General features: G+C 41.4%; 1 protein-coding gene across 3 annotated transcripts in view; it reads right to left on the bottom strand.

Moving 5' to 3' along the window:
- Positions 1-23,794, bottom strand: part of ARHGAP42 (Rho GTPase activating protein 42) — a 605,600-nt gene that overhangs the window by 116,834 nt on the left and 464,972 nt on the right. For all 3 annotated transcript variants that reach the window (XM_029602393.1, XM_029602394.1, XM_029602395.1), the window contains 2 exons: positions 17,388-17,488; positions 11,939-12,048 (listed from right to left, as the gene is read on the bottom strand). In XM_029602393.1, the coding sequence (XP_029458253.1) occupies positions 11,939-12,048; positions 17,388-17,488 (211 nt within the window). The remainder of the gene's footprint in view (positions 1-11,938; positions 12,049-17,387; positions 17,489-23,794) is intronic.

The raw sequence follows: 23,794 nt of genomic DNA, 5'->3' as shown, positions 1-23,794 counted from the left end.
GAGCCCCTCCCGGTTGCATTCAGCCATCAGAAACGTCAAGGTCCAATCCCCTGGCCTGACATCGCCCCCTCTTGGCCATCCGCTATAAGGTGTAGCTCTTGCCACTCTTTCCCTTACCGGCAACTCTCTGGGCCCCTTATTGCCTCGTATTGTCTCTAATCTCGTCTCCTGGACTCGGTCGCCCCCATCACAAGGACCTCGTCACACGCAGGCTAGAGCATAAATGGTCCAGCTCATGCATGTTGAATCCCCCCCCCCCCCCGCAACAGGCTACAGTTCATGCATCCATATTACTAATCAACCTCTGAATGGCTTGCAAAAAAAGGTCATTGCCCATATTTGATAAATGTACTCCATCTTTAGCATACAAATCCCGACAGTGAACGTTTACCCATTCGTGTCTCATGTGGTATCCACTAATGTGCTGTACAGCCTTTGCAACTTGGCAATTTAATTTAGCTTGTTATCTTCCCCACCAGCTGACACCCAACATTTGCCGATGAAGTATAATTTCGGATCAGCAGATTTTGGTGGCCGGCCACATAGTGGCTCTCTGGCTCAGGCAGTCCCTGATGGCATTCAGTACAAGTGAGACCTGTCCCGTTCCCCAGATTTTTACCTCCTAGAAGGATGATGAGAAAGTCTGGCGGTGGAGGGCCATCTCCCCATGATTGCATTAGGGGCTACAAGTGGTGCCAATGTATACCTCTTTGACCCGACCACCTGGTGACCTAACATTGTTTTGAAAACCTGAGATGCAGTCAGAATTTCCCATTTGTGGCTCTTTTGTGGGTGAGAGAAATGAAAAAAGTAGCAAATAATCCAGGTGGAATGCCGCCACGTGGAGGCTGTAAATGAGCAGGAAGTAGTTAAGTTTTGCTTGGTGCCAGAGCAGGGGAACCATCATCGTGTCTAACATATGACACATAAGCTCTGGATTGGCAACTCCTCATTCGCTGCTTGACAGCTTGTGAGAGTACGGCTGTGGTGGCACAAGATGCAGTTCTGATTCGGAATGAGCGAGTTCCAAATTTCTTGCTCTGCAACCTTGCCCTTGCCAAGCCCTTTTTGAGCACTGCTGCAAACTGGTACCTGCTTAAAGGGGACCCATCGCTATGAAGCAAAAACAGACCTTCCCCTTTTGGGCTTATGGCGAAGTAATTTGTCATGGCCATTAGTAGACATGTCACCAGGCCTTATACTCACCTGACAATGCACTGCTTGATCAGTCTTTGACTGACTCAGCCATAACAACAAAATGCCCTTTTGGTGCTGACATCCGATCAGAGCAATCCACACAGCTCCTCTTCCCTCTGAGATAGTGCTGTAAACTTGCTGACGCAAAATGTGCAGAAGAACACCAGTGCAAAAGCAACATGGAACAATGTGGTTTTAAACCCATCAGTAGCTACATCAAGCAGTACACACCAGAGTCACAGCAATAGGTCGTGGGTCAAGGGTCTTTGCATGTCATGGCGGGGTAAAGACTGCCTGGCCCAGCCTAGCATAACTCTGAAATATTGCTCCGCACAACCATTTTAAACTTTCATTAAGCTAGGTTTGAGCGGACCATGTTCCTGGTCTGCCTTGTTGTTTTGTATGTACTATATAGCTGATCAGTACATCCTCTAGAATCCGCTGTTCAGTCCAGCCATTCTCACACAGGAACGCCATCACGTTGCTGTTCTTCCAGATGTAGGCATTGCATGTGGATGGAATGAGTGATCTTCGCAGAATTTCGTGTGCCGTCTGGTTCCAAAGGACCATAGCTGCACCGGGACCTCCTGTCCAACCCCCTCTGCCTGCTGTGCCAGCTTCCTGAATGAGAAGCTTCTCCTTGCAACAAGAGAGTCCACCATCTCACTGCATGCCCCAGGAACATACTTTGCACTCGCCACAATATTCCTAAGCAAGCAACAAAAAACTCCCTCAGCAATTCTGATACCAGGAGGCATTTAGATGTCTGCTTGCTTACTTCTTGAACTATTGCTGTGTTGTCACAGCACAGGACTACCTGCTGGCATCTCAGCACCTTGCCCCGTTTGTGAACAGTGACCACAATGGAAAAGAGCTTGAGGAATGTAATGTTCTTGATTAAACTGCTAATCGCTCACCCATCTGGCCAGCGAGCTGTGCACCAAGATCTCCCAAAATAAAACCAAATCTGATACCTTCTAAAGCGTCAGAATATAGCTGTGGGTTGTAGCTGCTGACCAGCCTGGGAAGCCATTCTGAAACGCTGTTGAAATCCTTGAGGAATCTCTGCCAAATACCCAGGTCTATGTTAATGGGCTTGCTGATGCTCAGATGGTGGTGGTCACAAACTAGCCAAACCATGGCCCGAATTAGGTGGCGCAGGAATACTCTGTTCATAGGAATGACTCATACCACAAAGGCCAAGCTTCCTATCAAGGACCTCCTGCTAAGCCCAGTATTCACCACCAAATTTGTCAGCTTTTTCAGCTTGTCAGGTGGGAATCCAGTTCAATCTCCAGGAATGTGAGGACATTTGTCAGGCTTTTTGACTTATTGTCTGTCAGTGAGATGCTGAACCTATGCGCCAACTCGTGGAATGCGTCAAAAAGCCTTACGCATTTGGTTGTCCCCCCTCTTCCTACAAATAGGAAATTGTCTAAGTAATGTACTAACAATCTTAGAGCCGCTGCATCCCCAGTAGCCCAATGTAGGTAAGTGCTGTTTTGAAATAGGTGCATGATACCGAGTAACCCATTGGCAGACACTTGTAACAATATGCCTCTTCAAAGAGAAATCCCAAACAGTGGAAAACTGCTTGGGTACACTGGCAATAACATGAAGGCAGACTCAATATCTGCCTGTGCCCCCAGCCCACAAGTCCCGAGCAGCTCTAACACTCTGTCAAAAGTCGCATACTGTACTGAGCAGCACCCCGAGGGGATAAAGTCATTGACTGAAGACCCTTCTGGGAAGGAAAGGTTGTGTATAATTCTGCATTTGCTGGGCTCCTTTTTTTTGAACTACCGCCAATGGAGACAGGACAAGATGCTTAAGTGTGGGCTCTGCAAATGAGGCGACAATTCTCTCTAGCTGAGTTTCTCTCTGTTCATGCTAGCCATCCTGCATGCAGAAGAGGCATTAACAACCTCACCCAAGCACAGTTGACACACATGTGGAATAACAAAACCTTCTCAGAAACTGCTCAGTATAGTATCTGCCCCCTCTCTACTGGGATCGCACACTAGCCAAGAGAGCATCTGTTGCCAGCACACCGGGATTGGAGTGATGTCAAGGCCATCATCCCTACCTATGTGCCTGCCTGTGAGAGCCTATGGTCACATAAAGGCTCTCACAGGCAGGCACACACAGATAATGTGTCTGTGAGAGAGAGAGAGAGAGGAGGAGTGTATGTGAGAGCATAGGCATGCATATGAGAAATGGAGTGTGTGAGATGATGTGTGCATGTATGTTTATGTGTATGTGAAGAAAGTTTGTGTGGCCCTCCTTCCCCCAATACATAACAATGTCAGGTTAATTGGAAAGCAAAAGATCCCAGGTATGGAGAGACAGCAGAAGATTTTTTAATCCTTATTAGTTTTAATTATTGGGTACAATTTGATGTTTCTACTGTTTTGAATATGTTATTGTTTTTTGGGAAATATTAGAACTTATTTTATTTATTGGATTTTTTTTATTCACCAGATGTTTTGAAATATTTTATTGGTGTTTGAGAAATTTTGGATATTGTATTTGTTAACTGGTTTGAAATATTTATTCTTTTTATGACTGATTTTACTATTATGATTGATGATTTCTTGATTTTATTATTAAATGTTTTATGAAGAATGGTAATGTTTCTGTTTTTCCATTGATGCCCTGCTTATTGAGGCTGGCTTATTGTGGGTTCCAGTTCAATTTGCATGCTTCTGTTTATACTTTCTGGTCTCTTTAGTCTGTATTTGGTCAGGGTCTGTCTGTGCTCTCCATGTGTGACCGAGGTGCAGTATTCTACTAACAGAAGGTGTACTGGTGTCCTAGGTCTTGGTGTAATTTGTGCAGTGTTGATTTTTCATAGATAAGGTTGCTACTATTTGAGTGCTGGTAATTAGGGTTGTTTTGGTATAAGAGGTTTACTATATTGTAATGGTAATTCTGCTTATTCATGGCTTTCCGAGGGCCAAGCCCACATGCAGCACCCATTACAAAAAGTCTACTTTGATAGGAGTTCCAAGTTTCTTTTTTTGCAGTGTTTTCTGTTTGGCACCACAGCAGTGCATATAAAAAGAATATACATTTTGGAAGTGATGATTTTGCCTCAGAAGGCTGTCATGTAAAATTTGTTATAAATGCATAATTTAATTGTGTGTATCAGTAATGGGTGTGGGAGTGTGTGAGGGTGTATATACAAGGCTGTATGATTTCCCTAGGGTATGTACCCTTCCCTATCCAATGATTTGGGGGGGGGGGGGAGGAAGGCATGTCAGTTTTTAAAAATAAGATTTCTGGAGGAAGCTGGGCTTTTTTTTTTTTAATTGGCTCAAGACAGAATGAACTGGGGGGGGGGGGGAGGGGGCAGCACAGTAATTGTTCACACAGTGAAGCAAAAAAGCTAGCACCAGTCCTGGGCTGTTTAAAATGATAGATTACAGATTATACAGATTACAAGCAACAAGTTTGCAATTTCATGTTTGAGTTTCTTCAGGCCTCTAAGATAGATACCATCTGGTCCTGGTGATCTGTAACTCTTTAGCTTGTCAGTTGGATCTATTCCATCCTCCATTTTCCCATAGATTTCTTTTAGTTGCTCAGAATCATCATCATCAAAGAATGTTTCCGGTATGTGTATGTTCTCAACATTCTCATTAGTAAAGACTGAGACAAATAATTCATTCAGATGTTTCTGCTATTTTCCTTGTACTCCCTAAGCACTCCTTTTGCCCCTCAGTTATCTAGTCGCTTTACTAATCCCTTCACAGGCTTTCTGCTTCAAATATACTTGAAAATGTTTGTATTAGTTTTTGCTTCTCTGGCAAGTTTCTTCTCACATTCTTTCTGGATCTATCTCATTACAGCTTTACATTTAATTTGTAAGTACTTATGCTCTTGCCTGTTTTCCTTATTAGGGTCTGCTTTCCATTTTTTGAACAATGTCCTTTTAGCTCTGCCTCTTTCAACTTGCCATTACACTATGCTGGCAGTCATTTGGTCTCCCTTCTACCTTTTTGATATGTGGTATAGATTTTATTTGGTTTCTAAGGTGATATTTTTAAACAATGCTCATGCTCTATGCAAACTTTTAACCTTGGCAACTGCTTCTTTTAGTTTTTTCTAATTTCCTCATTCTAATACAGACAAATGTTATGCTACTGCAGTAGCTCACCTTAATGTCCTTCCTCCAGTGATTATGTCAAATTCGATTGTACTATGATTGCTATTGCTTAATGGCCCCACTACAGTAACCCCATGCACCAGGTTGTGCATTCCACTGAGAACTAGATCTAAAGTAATTGCTCCTCTTGTTGGTTCTAGGACAAAATTGCTCCATGAAGAAGTCACTTATGGCATCTGGAAAACTATGTACACTAATGCTCACAGTATGGGAAATAAAGTTCCAGATCTGAAGGATCCGTAGAATAGGCTGGTTCAGATATAGTGGTGGTCACGGAGACATTGTACTCTGAGTACCATGAACAGGATATGACTCTACATGGTGGTAGACTATTAAAGGAAGGATAAGATTTGGTAGACTATTAAAGGAAGGATAAGATTTGAATGTCTCCCTAAAAGTGTTCCTGTACACCTGTTTTAATGTATTCAGCCCCAGAGGCGACTGTTCAGTTCCATGTAAACCGGTGCGATATGTATTGTATACAGGATCATCGGTATATAAAAATAATAAATAAATAAATAAATAAATAAGATAGGAAGAAATGGGGGAGGAGTAGCAATATATATTAAAAATATGAAAGCAATGTAACTTCAGGGCTTATGAGGTAAAAAGGCAGCACTTCAGGCAATTTGGAAAGAGGAAACAATGTTAACCCTTTCTTGGAGGCACACTTAACCAGGGTATGCAAATCTCTCTCATTCATACTCATTGCAGCAATCCTGAAAATCCGACTGGCTAGGTTTATCTCCAGGTAAGGGTGGGGAAACTCTATTATACAGACCTCCTTCACAGGTAGAAGAGATTTAGTTGAAAACACCACATAGATATTTGATTGAAAACATTCACAAAATTTCTCTGAAAGGAGTAGTGCTATTACTTGGTGATTTCAGTCTGCCACTTGTTGATTGAGACATCCTGAATGTGATATCATCTATAAGCAGGGAGATCATGATTCTCAGCAGGATAAACTGTTCTTGCAGCTAGTAAAGGAACAAGAGGGGGCACTACCTGGAGTTTACAACTGAGGAGTGTGTTTCTGATGTCATAGTGGGTAAACACCTGGTATTCAGTGGCTTTAGAGCACGGTCAGAGGTGGTTCATTCAAAGGCGAGGGTCCTAGTCTTCAGAAAAGCAAACTTTATTAAGATGGAGGAGTATCTCAAAGAGTCAGGCAAAAGGAAAACAATATTGTAAAGGTAATAAACCTTTTTGTTCTAAAAGTTAACCAAGGAAAAAGAGAACAGGACTGTAAACTTTAAGCAGAATAATGAAAAAAACAAGTTATCATAGGTAAGTAGTTTCAGTAAGATAAAGGAGCCATGCAATTTAAATTAAGCCCTATAAAAAAAAAATCTATAAATAAATAAAAATAAAAATATTTATTTCATATTAGGAAAAATAAGTGTAGTTGACACATTCCTGTGAAGTTGCTGTTCATTTGACTACAGAATGGACCTACGATGCTATTAATTTTTATTTCTAACCTAATTTTTTACTGAGTTTTCAATAGTGGCAACATCACAGCAATTATACTTGCATACATATCATCCCAGCCAGATCCCAGTGACTCCCTTTAGACAATAGGAAAGCAAACATGCTTACCTAATCTCTCTTCCCATACAATCCACTCCTGTCCAGCAGAAGATCAGTACACCTTACATTGTTGCAAAACCCTTCGGGCGGATTTTAAAAGCCCTGCTCGCGTAAATCTGCCCGGATTTACGCGCGCCAGCGTGCCTATTTTGCATAGGCCGCCGGCGCGCGCAGAGCCCCGGGACGCGCGTAAGTCCCGGGGTTTTTTGAAGGGGGCGTGTCGGGGGCGGGGCCGAATGATGCAGCATTTTGGGGGCGGGACATGGCGTTTCGGGGACGGGACCGGGGGCGTGGCGCCGGCCCGGGGGCGTGGTCGAAGCCTCCGGACCAGCCCCCGGGTCGGATGACGGCGCGCCAGCAGTCTGCTGGCACGTGTAGATTTACGTCTGCTTCTAGCAGGCGTAAATCTAGGGACAAAGGTAAGGGGGGGGTTTAGATAGGGCCAGGGGGATGGGTTAGGTAGGGGAAGGGAGGGGAAGGCCGAAAGAAAGTTCCCTCCGAGGCCGCTCCGATTGCGGAGCGGCCTCGGAGGGAACGGAGGCAGGCTGTGCGGCTCGGCGCGCGCAGGCTGCCCAAAATCGGCAGCCTTGCGCGCGCCAATCCAGGATTTTATAAGATACGCGTGGTTATGCGCGAACAAAAGTACGCAATCGCACTTTTTAAAAAAATCTACCCCCTTCAGCGGAAAACCTTCCGAAAGTGGAGAGCCTTTTCGGGGTTAATTTAATAGGTTTAAATAACATAAGTTAAAGAAGGCTAGTCTAGCAGGCATCCTATGCCCCCCTTTTATAAAGTTTACGAATGGCATTCAGGAGTCAGTTTTTCTGGCCAAAATTTGTTTTCCAGTGTACGATTCTCTACGTAAGATGGAACCAGTCATTCAAAGCAGGAATTGATACATTCCTCCATTTAGCTGCTGCTGCTGCTATGCTTGCAGTCACTGACATATAAATGGTTACTTTATCTTGAAAGGATATACACTTTGCACAAGTGAGCTTAATAATTAAACTTCTGGAATAAGTATTTTCTTAGACGTGATCTCTCTAATCTTTTTTGATTGTACACCAGAATTCCAGAAGCACATATGAGAACAAGTGTCTTTCTGCCACACTATCTCCAGCATTGGTTAAGGCCACCAGCCATAACCTTGCAAAGCCCTATTTTGACAAGATTTTTTGCTTCGTTCTGTGTCTATGGCAAAGCACTTTTCAAAAAAAAAAAAGGAATTCTAGAACCTGGAGTAATTTCCAACATTATAATTTCCTAGTTATTTTTATATACATCTGTTCTTCCAAGTCAGGTTTTAAGAGATCCCTGTACAATTCATCAATAGAGAGACACACAAAGAAGACCTAACATACAGGCCGATACAGTACAGTGCGCTCGTTGGAGCGCACTGTTAACCTGCCCTTGGATGCCCTTGGATGCGCGTTTTCCCTTACCCCTTATTCAGTAAGAGGCGGAAAACGCGCGTCCAACCCGTGGCACCTATTAGCGCCCTCAACATGCAAATACATGTTGAAGGCCCTATTAGTTATGCGCACGGGATACAGTAAGTAAAATGTGCAGCCAAGCCGCACATTTTACTCTAAGAAATTAGCGCCTACCCAAAGGTAGGTGCTAGCTTCTGCAGGCACCGGGAAACTGCACAGAAAAGCAGTAAAAACTGCTTTTCTGTGCACCCTCCGACGTAATATAGCGATATTAAGTCGGAGGTCCCGAAGGGTGTAAAAAGTAAAAAAAAAGAAAAAAAATTTAAATTGGGCTGGTGGCTGTCAGGCCGAAAACCGGACGCTCAATTTTGCCGGCGTCTGGTTTCCGAGCCCGTGGCTGTCAGCGGGCTCGAGAACCGACGCCGGCAAAATTGAGCGTCGGCTGTCAAACCTTCTGACAGCCGCCGCTCCGGGTCAAAAGGAGGCGCTAGGGACGCACTGGTGTCCCTAGCGCCTCCTTTGCCCGTTTCTACCGCACCACCTAATTTACATACTGAATCGCACGCGCCGGCGAGTGGCCGGTGCGCGCACCGGGAGAGTGGGCGTTCGTCCGCTCTCCCGCGTTTTTACTGAATCGGCCCGATAGGGGCCAATGTAATAAGCTGTACTAAAGCTGCCGCGGGTTTTTGTGCGAACATGCGCAGCTTTTTACATGTGTTTTTCCCATGCTAATCTTACATGTGATTGTAATAACATGGTCAGCGTGTGAAAAAAACGTGCTTAAACCTGCAACTCGTTTTGCGCAAGTGCATGCATATGATATGCAAATGAGGTAATTAAGTATTCGTGGGCTATGCAGGAGGCTGCTCATCTGTTAATACGGGCTTTTGTATGCTGGTTTTATAGCGCCTGGGTTTATTCCATTGCTGGCATTAGAGTGGTTGTCTATCTGTGCAGCTCCAGATGCTATGGTTCATTTTGCAGTTCGGCTGAAGAAATCTCTACTGCATTTCCCAGTTGCCACAAGATCAGAGACGGAACATGAAGGGGTTAAACATTGCTCTACCTATCTTCAGTCCCACTAACCTCTTTTATGAAAAGGGAAAGGTTTTTGTCCCGTGAATCACTTGTGGGTCACCACATTAATGCGGGTTTCAGCACAGGTTTCCACATGGTTTTTTATATAGGGCCTTAACTGTGCATATTTGCGCGTGTTTTCACATGTGTTTTACTTTTATGAGGATTTTCTGCGTGCATCTTATTTGTATGCCCGTCCTTTATTACATCCCATGGAGCGCCTGCTTTTGCCGAGAGTCCAAAAAAAAAATACGCACAGACAACCAGCACGGATATCACCGCAGGTCTTATTACGTCGGCTCCATACTATTTCATTATCGTTTGTGATTATATTGTTTTAGCTGTACATCACTCCCAAACCTTTATGGAAAAAACAGTATATAAATATGAAAACAAACTATCACAACTTATACCACTCAATGTAGATTGTGAGCAACAAAACACCTAAACACAGACACTTAAATTATAAAGTGATCAGCTTTAGAAAGAATATAAATATTTGGAAATAACCTATAGCTTTTAAAACCAACATAAAGAGAATCCCTTCTCCCATACCATCTAAGCAACATGCCACTGCCACTGGTGTAGCTGTTCTTCTGTTCTGGACACCTGAGCTTTGGGTTGGCCTTGTTTTCTTATGAACTGAATAAAAGTTTGTATTTCACTTTTCTGCTCATGTCCTTATAATTGGATACCTTATGGCGAAGCGAGGAATGGCATTTCTTTCTCTCTCTATGTAATGGTCTCCTGTTATTTGCCTTTAGAAACACAGATAAGACTGATTTGCTCTTGCTGAGGTTTAGGCAGGGAGAACAGGTACACAATAACATAGAAGATGATTTATTTATTATAAATCTTATATTCTGCATCTTCCATGTATGTTCAGTGCAGAGTACAGAGTTACCACAAATAATACAGTCAATACAAATAAATAAACTTAACATCTTTAAAACAACACAAATTAAAACAATCCCACACTGACTATAAAAAACAGTGCGTTTGCCTGTTTTCTAAAAACCTAATATCCTTCTCCATATGCAATGCTGCTGGCAACAAAGTCCAAAGAATTGGTAAATACTAAGAAAATGCACATGTATGCATTAATTGCAACCTGAATGGTAAACAAAAATCAATTGGCCCATCCAATCTGCCCAGTTATTTTGATCTACATGGCTGGGGCGGTAACTTTCAAAGCAGCGCGCAGGTGCACATTGATCCATGTGCGTTGGCGGGCACCCAGGGACGCGGTGATTTTCTAACTTGTGTGCACATATTCATGCTTGTTCTAAAACAACCTGGGCGCGTGCACCTAATTTTAAGCGGGCGTGGGCCTAGGCAGGCAAATTCTACCACTCAAGTCAGGGTATTTTAAAACTGGTACGTGTCTATGCCATGGCCGGTTTCACTAGTTCATCTACAAGTTCGCCCAGTATTGAGCTAAGTTCTCCGAAGCCCCCTGGTTTAACAGCCTGCACTCCCCCACAGTTACCCCAGACTCTCTAAATTCCTCCAAAACAGCTTTTTTTTTTTTTTTTTTTTTAAATCTTATACCTCCTCCATAGCAGAAGTAAACTTACACGGCAGTGGACCTGGGCATGCGCCAGGATGCTAAGCATTTACGTGCATATCTCTTGGCCATGCCCTGAAACACCCATGCCCCGCTTACTTTTTTTTTTTTTATTCCCCCTTTTTTCCCCCTCAGTTACTCTCTTGTTAACATGTTATTATTGTTCGATGTAAAGTGCTACCCCAGGCGTCTGTTTGCGTTACACTATGAACCGATGTGATATCCTCGAGGAATGTCGGTATATAAAAATTTTAAATAAATAAATAAATAAATACTCCCGGACCATGCCCCTTTTTGAAACTGAGTGAGATACGTGTGCAGCAGAAGATCCATGCGCAACTGTGTGGCTTTTAATTCGCTGGATGCGTGGTAGCCCGACTTGTGCATGCATCTCTGATTTTGGCACATGCTGGGCTTTCAAAATTCAGCTTTAAGGCTATATCCCACCTGCCGTTCAGAGAGGCTTGACTGCGTATAGAATATCGTTTCTCAGCCAAGTCAGGTTTTGTGGTCTCCCTTCTTAGTTTTCTACTTATCCTGAGCAGATGAACTTATGAGTCCCATACTTAATCCAGCACCCGGTACCAACCGCATCCTCCAGTTATTACCACACTTTGTATTAATTCCACAGAAAAATTAAGACAACAAAACAGTTGCAAAAAGCAGCATGGGACATTTATCCAAACATAATGCATTTAAGGAATCAGGCAAAAATCGCCCTGTGCCTTTTGCACAAGTTTTTGATTGGTTATCTTTTTTTTTCCTGCAGGAAATCTTTCCAAAATTAAATCCTCTGCAAACAACAAGTGCTATTTTATAATTGCGCAAGCAAAGACAGCAACAAGCATTCTGAATTGTCTTTTGCCTCTTGTGCATACAGAAATAAAAGTAAAAGTCTCAAACCTTTCAAGGACTTCTATATCGAAACAGAAGCGTTTGTCTATAGAGTCTGTTTTCCTCCGGATGCAGGTTTTTAACTTGAATATCTCTGGTGGGCTTGTGACCAAACCATTCTGTTACAGAAAAAGAGAAAAAAAAAAAAGAAAGATGCTGGATATCTAAGATCTAATGAGATATATAATTTATTATTCTAGAAGAAATAATTATGGAGCTCATTAAAATCAGTTTTACTGAGGCAACTGCCTCTTTCCTCAGTGGTAACTATATCAATGCATTTTTAGCAAGATTTATTTTTTTTAAACATATGACACTGTCCCTTACGACTGGGAAGCCAGCTGTATAAATCCCAGGGTATGCCATGAAAAGCCAAAGTTGGATTTACTGCAAATTGAGAGATTCCATATTCTTCACTAAATATCTTGAAGACACCAGAGAGCCCTGCGTGTTACTCTGGCCATTCATTAAGCTTCAGCGTTCTGTATCCATTGAATCAGTCTATGACTAGGTTTTCACAACTCAAAGTAAATCGAGTCTCTCTATTTTATCGTAAGACTGATATTTGCCATATTCTTATTTATTTTCACATTTCTAGACTGCTTCACCAAAAATGGCTACAAAACAATGTACAATATTGTTAATAGATAAATAATCAAAAAACAAAGAAGCAGAACACCTCTCTAATAAATCAAAAGGTCACAGAAGAGAGGGAAAAGGATCAAAGTCCAATCATTGAAGTAAAAAAGAAATAATGGCAAATGACAATATCATAAATAGTTGCTTTGGAATTTCAATCTGCAGCCTCTCGCCTCGCAATGGGCCGCAAGCTTAAATCAGCTTACAAAGCAAAGTATAGCATTCAATCATTTATTGTCATATTGCTCACCATTTGGTTCTAATTTATGATTTCAAAAATACTTTTATTAATACTGAATTAATTTAATCACCCCAAAAAAAGGTTTAAACGTGTCTATGAAAAAACCCATATACTTCCCACAGCTAAACTATCCGAAAAAAATTTTCATTAAAATTCCCACATCAAAAATGTTGGAAAAAGGAATACTTAGCCGATTCGTTAGGGTTTCCTAAGAAGATCATAGAATGTAATTCAAAATACTCCCGACATGATTCATGTTTCGATTGTAGTGACAATCTTCCTCAGGGGATTTTTACAAATGCTTTTACTTGAAAAGGCCAATATTCTTCAGTACCCGGACGACAGAATCGTCTCACCCAATACTTTCAAATATGGCGCAAACATTCATGGAATATACATGAATATGGAATATACATGGAATATGGAATATTCCATGTATATTCCATATATGGAATATGGAATATACATGAACACTTTCAAATATGGCGCAAACATTCATGGAATATACAGAAAACATTCATGGAAAATTGGAAATAAAACATTAAAATAAAGTAGAACAAAAACAAATAATTAAAAAATATTAATTAAAAAATATTAATTAAAGACTAGTAAACAATATCTATATCAACCATTAAGTATAATGCTTTACCAAAAACTGCTCAGAAAACCATGCGTTGCATAGTTTTGTACAAGTAATAAGATCTTTTAGAACTTTAAGTTCTAAAAGCAAAAGAATACCCTCTTAGAGGTATCCATTAATTTAATTTTCTAAGGGATCTAAGGTGAGAAAAATGTGAGAACCATAAATTGCGTCTAGGAATATACCATTGCATTCGGCACTGACGATATAATGGAGCAAAATATTATAATACTTTAAAAAAAAGAAGTTTAAACTCACTCCTTTTCACAATAGGGCAACAATGTAAGGATTCCAAAATGGGTGAAATGTGGTCCCAGGTTTTAGATCCCAAAACAAACCATGTTGCAGTATTCTGCACAATTTGTCTAACTGATATTTTAGGAGGCCTGTATAAAGAGAATTACAGTATTCCAGCTACAATGTAATTAAGGCATGGGTTACTGTAATTAAATCCTTTTCTAGAAAAGGTCTTAAATTATGGATGTTCCACAAATGATAGTAGCAGCCTTTCACTCCCCCAATTTGGTTATGCAGGATTAGATGAGTATCCAAGACAACACCAAAGACTTATTTTCTGGGGGATAGAGGAAGAAGGGTTTCCCTGCTGTCGACATGCTATGCCCTCCTCGGGAACCCCTCTTGTTGGCGAGAGGACACCACTGCTGATGTCATTGTATAGTTAGGCTTCTGAGCTCCTCTACACAGGCAAGCACCCTGTGATCTCAGCAAGGATAGAGAAAGAAGTGTTTACCTTTCTGCCGACTTGTGCCCTGCTCTGGAACACCTCTTGGTGGGGGATGCAACTGAGGAGATCGGCATTTGACATTGGGACTCCTCTAATAAAGTCGGTACGCTGCGGCACGCAGCTGCCAACATGCTGCCGAAGCTGCACACCAAAGGAAACAGCTTTATTTTGCAGAATTAGTCGTGGATTTGTTTGCCCAGACTGATACAGAAATTTTCTGCTTCTCCCTCTTTTGTCATTCAGTATGATAAAGCAGAAAATCCAGGTGCACGGTTCTTTAGCACCATCTTCCTCTTCTCTGCAACTTATTCCTCAGCTGTTGATTGGGAATATGGATCAGTTGAGTATGGGTGGTGGCCGAAATATCTTTTAAGTCTCAATAGTCACATCTCCTATGGCGCTGGAGTCAAGAGAGAGCAAAGTGCTGTCTGCTGCAGTGGACGGGGCAGAGGTTTGTCATGTGAGGTTTCATGGATGTCCACCTTGGAGAGACCGGTTACCATTAGATTAGAGGATGTTTGGCAAGCCATAGTGACTTTGGAAAGAACATCAAATATGTTTTTTCTTCTTCAGTGGAATCAGAGAAGGGGCAAATATCTGCTGTTCAAACTGTTATCATGAGGCATGAAGAGAAGATTAAAATATTTGAATCTCAGAACTTAGTATCTCAAGAAATTAAAACCGCTTTAGTGAAAGATAGTGCATAGAAGATACATAGAAGACTGAAAATTTTAGAGAACAGTTGGAGGGCTCGTAATTTACATATACTTAATTTTCCAATGTATCCTCTTATTGGTCCTAAAGAGCTGTTTAAAAAGTATATGAGAAAAGTATTATCTATCCCAGAAGAGCCTTTGCCAACTCTAACACAGATGTTTTTTAACACTAAGATTTTTTAAAATTTACCATTTAGGAAAACCATAAAGGGTTGGATGTTTCTCCTGTGTCTTCTGAAAACTTAAATTTAACTAGTTTTCTTGTACAGTCAACAAAAATGGTTACAGATCATGCTACTTTGTTACTTTCCTGTCTCTTTTAGTCACATAATCTCATTATGAGGCTTTTCTTTAGTAATAAAGATTTTTATTTTATGGGTCAGAAGTTCTGGATCTATCCAGACGTTTGCAAGCAGACTCAGGACAGGAGGAAGTTGTTTCTTCAGCTGTGTGAAATTATGTTGGGGATAGGGGTGGGATTCTTTATAAGGTATCCTGCTACATGTTTACTTAAACTAGCTGGTAGCAGATATACCTACATTGAACTAGTCAAATAAGAGATTTTTTAGATAACAGGATTTCCATGGGTCCTGCCTCAACTCAAGCTGGACTGATTAGCGGCATTTTTATAAAAATTCTCTTCTGTCTGTGCTTTTCTTTTGTAAATTTGTTGTTGTGCTTGGCCGTCTGAGGAGTAACCCCATGAATCGCCACCCTTACCTCAGGCACTAGACTGGCCACGCTACTCCTTCTCTTCCTAGGCTCGTGCGTGCACATGACCTCTCTAGCTTTAGAGAGACCAGGTGGGAAAGTCCCCTCGGATCCTACTGGTGATGTCAGCAACACTGCCCTATATAAGGGCAGCTTCCCAGATGCAACTTGCCTCAGAAACAGGTCCAGCTATGAGAGTAGTGCATGTTGCTTCCTAGCCTGTTCCAGTCTTCATCTCAGCTTGTTCCAATCTTGTCTCAGCTTGTTCCAGTCATCGTTTCAGCTTGTTCCTGTCTTTGTCTCAGCCTGGTCCCGTCTTTGTTGCCCAGCTTGTTCCAACCCTTCCCTGTCTGCCTGCCTGCCTCAGCCCTATCTGTCCCTCTTCCTCCTCTTCGGACAGATATCTGGTTTGACCTTTGCCTGGACTCTGGATAAGCCTGACTGCTGCTGCCTCTGACCTTAGCCTGGATTCTGAATACACCTGACTGCTATCTACTTCTGACCTTTGCCTGGAACCATGATCCTAATCTGGCCTTCGACCATCTCTCCTGTCAACAGCAGAGACCTGCGCCTATGTCCTGCCAGCCCCAGCACCCAAAGCCTCAACCCGAGGGGAACATGGGCTGGTAGAGGTGAAGGTCCTGACCGGTCTCTGCTTCGCCTGGGTCTGCCTGCTGATGGTGAGAACCTGCAGTGCTCCTCCCTGCAGGTAGAGCCAATCTTGCCTCGGCCCAAGGGTCCAAAGACACATCATTTGTTTCTTTTTTGTCATGTTCCTTAAGTTCTTCTTTTCTGCCATCCCCCATATTGTGGACTTGAGAGAGGGTATTATTATTTTGGGAAATTTTTTCCTTTGGTATGGATGTTTGTTTATATTCAAATATTTTTTTATATATCCTATTTTCTTTCAAGCAGTTTTATGCTTGCTTTGTAAATGTTTAAAACTTATAAATAAAGCTTTAAAAAAGACTTTTTTCCTGATAAGGTAGTATTCACTTTAGATTGTAATAGCACTTGGCTGCAGGAAATTGTTAAAGAAGAGTGACTTACCCAGACGACCTCTGTCTTTCAGTGACTTAAGATAGAGCTCGTTTGTAGTTAGCTATGTCTTAACCTTTGTCAGCCAAATAAGTTTATCCAAGTCTTCTGCCTGTTTTGGAACTTTTCATTTGTACGCCCAGCAGGAGATATGTGCACACTTGGACGGCTTTTAAAAATCCACTCGTGTGCGCTGGCCCAACTTGTGTGCATGCCTCCCGGTTTTGGGGGCTTTTAAAATTCACCTTAAAACACACACCCTCACTTATAATGCTAACACTGCTGCAAGGATTCAGATGTTATTGATCCCAGGGAATTAAAGCAATGTTTTCAGAAAACTCAGGAGGCTGGTATTCTCCTGGTCAATTTTTATAGCGCTGACATTGCAATAGATACCCTTATGTAATAAAAGGCTTTCAGATACGGCTGTCTTCATTACAATCTTCAGTGCAGTATTAATGCAATGAAATCAATATTGCATTTTTCAGCACTTAACCACTTAAATGCAAAACGGGGTCCCAAGCCTAGCATGGCTACTGATTCACTCTGTGCTCAATACCACTCCAGAGTACTGTGAAATGGCACACTGTATCCTGTGCAGTGATCAAACTGATATGTACTGTGTTCTTCTTCAGTACTATGCATACAAGATCAAATCAAGATAAGCCACCCTGCAAAAAAATAAAACCAAGGTTCATGTACTTCTGATACAGAACAATGATACTCACCACTTTCCCACCTGATTTTGTTTCAGAAACACTCATTGTAAATGTCTTCGTTCCTTTTTCATAAGTACAGTAATGCCTTGTCCATGTAAATCCCAGGGGTCCTAGAAAGAGCAGATACTATTTAGGTATTTTATGTCTAAATTCGCCATTTACAAAGGCACAGTGCAACTAAAGGTTACCAGTCCGTCGGATATTTTTCCCCCTACTCCAGAAGTCTAAAGGAGGGAAGCGTGTGGTCTCAAACACTAAAACATAGTTGCTGCTGGTCCAACCAAGGTATTGCAACAAGAGAGAAGTATCACAATCAGACTTCCTACGCAAGCTGCTGGTATCTGCTCTCTTTCAGATCTTTTCTGCAGCCAGCATAAATGATTTGTTTGATACTATAAAGGGCTTAGGGAGAATATTTCTTCTCTTTAGACTGGAGTTATAATATTGGTAAGATTCCTACTATACTTTCTCAATAAACCTCCTTCAACTTGTCCTGACTTCTGTGGCATGGCTCAATATTTTTATTTTTTTAATTTATTTAATGATTTTTGTATACCGGCATTCATGTCAGTACATATCACGTTGGTTTACATCACAAGTCAAATGTAGGTTATTACATTTCCATAAAAAGGGGAACAACATCTAAAACATATTCATTTAAATTATAAAATCTCCAACATATCTGTCTCACCAAAAGCTAAAAGCTTGCTTAAAGTCAATTTGGATATCTAACAGACAATCAGATTTAGTAACTAGGCTTTTCCTGACCGTCAGTACATAAAAGATATTTACAGGTCTGACGGGGTATGCATACTCTATCTCTACAAGTTAAGAAATGTCTGACAGTTCATGATTACACCAAGTTCATTAATGATATAGAATGTAAAAAAAACCCCACACACATAGTCACAATTAACGAATAATGGAAGTGCTACAAGTGCCATTTTAACAAAATACCAAAGCAACTCTGTCAAACACAATAAGGTGCAGTCAGAGGAAAGCCAACAGGATGAAATAAAAGAGATAATTCTTCATTAGGAATCCATTTAAAAAGTACAAGACCATGTTGGATTTTGTGCTTTTGAAAGTCAGACACAAGATTCACTTACACTTTTTTTTTGGAGGATGGCTATTGGGAACGGATTAGTTTTAGCAGTAAAAGAAATCATTGAAGTGAAAATCAAGTCCAAACCTTTTCTTCCACTGACTATGTGTGCGCACTGTGCAAGTAATGTTTTCTACAGTATGTTACAGTTCGCTGAACTACAATTGGACAATAATAGTTATAACAAATGTTCCTTTTCTCCACTGTTTAAGTTTTCATGCGATGCCAATGTCAGAATAGGAACTTTCATTATCAATTCCTGTTATATTAACTCCCTGCTGCTCCCCATGCTTTATCTATTCTGTGGCGAAATTGAAAACTTGGGTTTCTAGTGTGCCAGTCAAGTACAATTCACAAGCATTAAATTCACATAAAAAAACAGTGTATGCGTTCACGCATAGCTAGCTTTTTGGAACAAAGGCATAAGAATGATTTAACAAATGTAAGAAATGTCATACTGGGTCAGACCAAAGATCCATCAAGCCTAGCATTCTGTCCCCGACAGTGGCCAATCCAGGTCACATGTACCTGGCAGGATCCCAAAGAATAGACCCAAATGGTCTTGCTCATAATCATGGATAAGTAGTGATTTTCCCCAAGTCTACATAGCAAATAATGGTTTATGGACTTTTCCTCCAGAAACTTGTCTAAATCCTTTTAAACCCAGCCACACTAACAGCTTTCATCACATCCTCTGGCAACAAATGCCAGAGTTTTATTGTGTACTGCATAAAAAAAACAACACTTCCTAGGATTTGTTTTAAATGTACTACTAATTAGTTTCATGGAGTGTCCCCTCATCCTAATATTATTTGAAATTATAAATAAATGTTCATATCTCCTCTCACATGTCTCTTTTCCAAGCTGAAAAGCTCTAACCTGTTTAACCTTGGTCATAGAAGAGCTATCCCATCTCCTTTATCATTTTGGTTGTCCTTCTCTATACCTTTTCTAGTTTCACTACATCTTTTGAGATGTGGTGACCAGAAATGTACACAATACTCGATGTGTGGTTGTACTATGAATCATTACAGAGGCATTATGATATCCTTAGTTTTATTTTCCATACTTTTCCTAATAATGCCTAACATTCAATATGTGTTTTTGACTTCCTGTTGCATACTGAGCTGAGTCTTTCAGCATAATGTCCACAATGACTCCAAGATCGTTTTCCTGGTAGTAATGCCTAATATGGAATTCAGTGTTAAGTACCTAAAGTTTGGATTATTTTTTCTATATGCATTTGTCCACATTACATTTAATCTGCGATTTATATGCCCATTCTCCGTTTTCACAGAAACATGATGGCAGAAAAAGACCATATGGCCCATCCAGTCTGCCCATCCGTCCAAGGTTCTCTTTCAATTCCTCACATTTGGCTTGTGATTTAGCAACTTTGAATCATTTTTTGCCATCTGCAAACTTGATTACATCGCTCATCACTCCTTTTTCCAGATCATTTATACATTGATTAAAAAACATTGGTCCCAGTACAGATCCCTGGAGCATTCCACTATTTACCCTTCTCCACTGAGAGACATGACCATTCAATCCTATTTTCTGTTTCCCATCTTTAAGCCAGTTACGAAGCCACAATAAGACACTGCCTCCTATCCTATGATTTTTTAATTTCCTGATGAGTCTCTCATGAGTAACTTTTTTAAACAGCTTCTGAAGATCCAGATACACCACCATTTCAACTGACTCATCCTTGTTCACATATTTATTAATACCTTTCAAAACTTCTAACAGATTTGTAAAGCAAGACTTCCCTTTGCTAAATCTGTTAGCTTTGCTCCATTAGTCTGTGTCTATCCAGATGGCCAGCAATTTTTTTCTTCGAAACAGCGTCTACCATTCTTCTTAACACTGATATCAGGCTCAATGATCTGTAGTTTTCTGAATCACCCTGGAGCCCTTTTTAAAAATAAGTTTTATGTTCGCTGCTCTCCAATCCTCAGATACCATTTCAATGAGACACTACAGACTACTAGTGATAAGTCTGCATTTTCATTTTTTAGCTCTTTCAGATATCTAGAATGTATACCATCTAGTCCTGGTGATTTCTTACTCTTTAGTTTGCTGACCTGCTTTATTACAGGATTTGTTTCAGTTCCTCTGGATCATCATCCTTAAAGAATGCTTCCAGGATAGTTATCTCCCTAATACCTACCCCGCTCAATAAAGTAAATAAATAGTATTATATATGTATATACAGTGCCTTGTTAAAGTCTTTATACACTTGTACATTATTCACATTTTGCTTAGAACTTACATATCAAAATGCATTAAAGTAGGAGTTTGTTTCACTGATCTACACAACCTCCTCTTTCATCATGAAGTAATTATAGAAATATTCCAAAAGAAACTAAGGCCTGGATTCATCATTCATTGCTGAATGATGAATCCAGCGAAAACGGGTGGCGGGGGGCGGGCCTGCAAAAGCCCGCAGCCTTTGCACCACTGTGGTGTCTTCGCTGCCGGCTTTCGCACCGAATAGCGCTACCATGAAAGGTGGTGCTATTCGGTGCGCTACTGCCAACGATAACGTTGGTAACGTTATCGCCGGCAGCAAAGACACCCTCCCCGACTCCTTCCCTCCCCGACTCCTTCCCTCCCCTCCCCCTAATTTCCATTATATCGCAAGCAAAAAGGCCCTAATGCATGTGATAAAGCTTTAGTGAATGACCCCTAAGATTATTATGAAAAAACTAAAGGTCTTGATTGCACAAGTCTTTATAGCAGATCCAAATAAGCTCCAGTTCAAAAAATCACTTTAATATGGACCATAATAAGTTAAATAGAGACTACCTGTTTCTCATCACAGTAGTTAAGCTGATCTGAATACTCCTGGATTTAGAATCAACATAGTTCAGTTGTATGAAATGAATTTGAAGCAAAAGTCAAACACCCTGAATATGGAGCTGCTGAAAGAACTGCAGGAAAATGTTATTCAAAGGTACAGATTGGAAGAAGGCTATAAAAAAAAATGTCAGTGTGTTTAAATGTTCCTTGGGACACTGTCAGGTCCATCATTATAAAGTGGAAACAGTTTGGCACTACCACAATCGGGCCATCCCTCCACGGTCAGTAGCCCTGGGATTCAGAAACTGCTGCAGAAGGTCACTGTAAAGCCTATGATTACTTTAAAAGAACTATAGAGGTCTCTAGATGAGAATGGAGAATATTATTTTTTATTCATTTAGTTTGACCGCTAATCGATCAGAGTCATCAAAACAATTTACAGTACCAAAATGATACATAAGTTAAAAATTAAGACAAACATTACAAACAATATTAACAACCAAGATTTTAAAAAATGTGGATAGTTCAAAAATTTTAAGATTACTGTACAAACATGACCTGTAAGGGAGGGTGGCAAGAAGGAATCCATTGCTGAAGAAAAGCCACATGATATGGTACAATAGCATTTACAAAGAAACACTTAAGGGAAACTGAGCACAGGTGAGAGGAGGTTTTGTGGTCCAAAGAGAATAAATGGAGAAATTACTTACCTTATAATTTTGTTTTCCTTAGTGTGTAGACAGATGGACTCAGGACCAGTGGGTTTATGCTCTCCTGCCAGCAGATGGCGACGGAGCAAGCTGACATCACAGTATATATCACAGTGACCCCAGCCTGCCAGTATTCTCTTCAAAAGCAACAGTGGACAGACTAGCAAAAAACTTGATTAAAATAAGATTAAAAACAGGCAACCATAACTGTACTCAATCAACAAGAAACACTGAACTCATGTAAGATTCTAGGTACCCCAAGCTAGGGACTGGATGAACACTTACCAGTAAGCCTTTGGGATCCGTATCCCCACAGAAGGACTATTGACACACTCATGCAGCAACCGCGGGCGGGAAGCTGAGTCAATCTGTCTAAACTACGTAAAACAAAATTATCAGATAAGTAATTTCCCCATTTCCTAGAGTGTAGACAGGAGGACTCAGGACCAGTGGGATGTACCAAAACTACTCCTGAACAAGGTGGGAGGTTGCCCGCGGTCCAGTCAACACATGTGCAAAGGATACATCCTCCCAGGCCTGCACACTCAGACAATAAAATCTAGAAAAAATATGAAAGGAGGACCACATCTCAGCTTGGCAGATATCAATGGGAAACAACAATTTAACCCCACCCATGACACTGCCCAAGCCCTAGTGGAATGAGCCTGAACCTGCGTGGGCAACGGTTTTTCAGCATCCACATAAGTGGCCATGACTACCTCCTTAATCCAGCGAGCTATGGTAGCCCGTGAAATCAGAGCGCCCTGAGTACTCCTGCCATGGAGAACAAAACAGGTGATTTGTTGTTTGAAAAGGTTCAGAAACCTCCAGATACCACACGACAAGTCTCTTGACATCCAAGGAGCACAATAGGCGATACTCATCCGCATCCCTGACCTTATCCAGGGACGGCAAGAAGATGGACTGATTCAAATGAAAATCCGAGACTATCTTGGGCAAGAAGGATGGATAAGTATGAAGCTGTAACTCCCCTGGAATCACCTGAAGGAACGTCTCCTGGCAAGACAAGGCCTGCAGCAAAGAAATTTGATGCACTGAACACACAGCCACCAGTAACAGTCTTCAAGGTCAACTACCACAAGGAAAGACTATGCAGTGATCGGAATGCAGGGCCTGCCAAAAAATCCAGCACCAAGTTAAGACTCCACAATGGAACCAGTGATCTCAAGGGAGGCCTAAGATCATTCATCTCTTCAAAAAAAACAGGCCACATCAGGATGAGATGACAAGGAAACACCATTCACCAGGCCTCCGAAACAGGCAAGAGCCGCAACTTGCATCTTCAAGTAATTAAGAGCCAATCCTTTATTCAACCCATCCTGCAGAAAATCCAGTTTAAGAGGGATCTTAACTGAACGAGGAAGAACACCCCGCTCTTCACACCAGGCCTCAAAAACTCTCCAAACCCACACATAAGCCAAGGAAGTGGAGACCTTGCAATCACGGAGTAAGCTCGCTCAAGAGCCAAACCATAAGACAGAACTGAGTCGACCCTAATGAAGAACCAGTCCCTATTGTAACAGATCCATGTGCGGCGGAAGACGAAGAGGGGCCTGCCCCAGGAGACTTTGCAAATCTGCATACCACGGATGCCTGGGGCCAATCCGGCACCACCAGGAGTACTAGCCCCTTGTGGCCTTTGATCTTGCGAATTACCCAACCCAGCAAAGGCCACGAAGGAAAGGCATAAAGCAATCTGTCTTCTGGCCAGACTTATAGACAGTGTCTATTCCCAGGGACCTTGGATCTCCCCTGCAACTGTAGAATCGAGGAAT

Source organism: Rhinatrema bivittatum, chromosome 5, assembly GCF_901001135.1.
Source record: "Rhinatrema bivittatum chromosome 5, aRhiBiv1.1, whole genome shotgun sequence".
Classification (NCBI taxonomy): domain Eukaryota; kingdom Metazoa; phylum Chordata; class Amphibia; order Gymnophiona; family Rhinatrematidae; genus Rhinatrema; species Rhinatrema bivittatum.
Note: the sequence above shows the minus strand (reverse complement) of the source record. Positions and strands in the feature narration are given on the sequence as shown.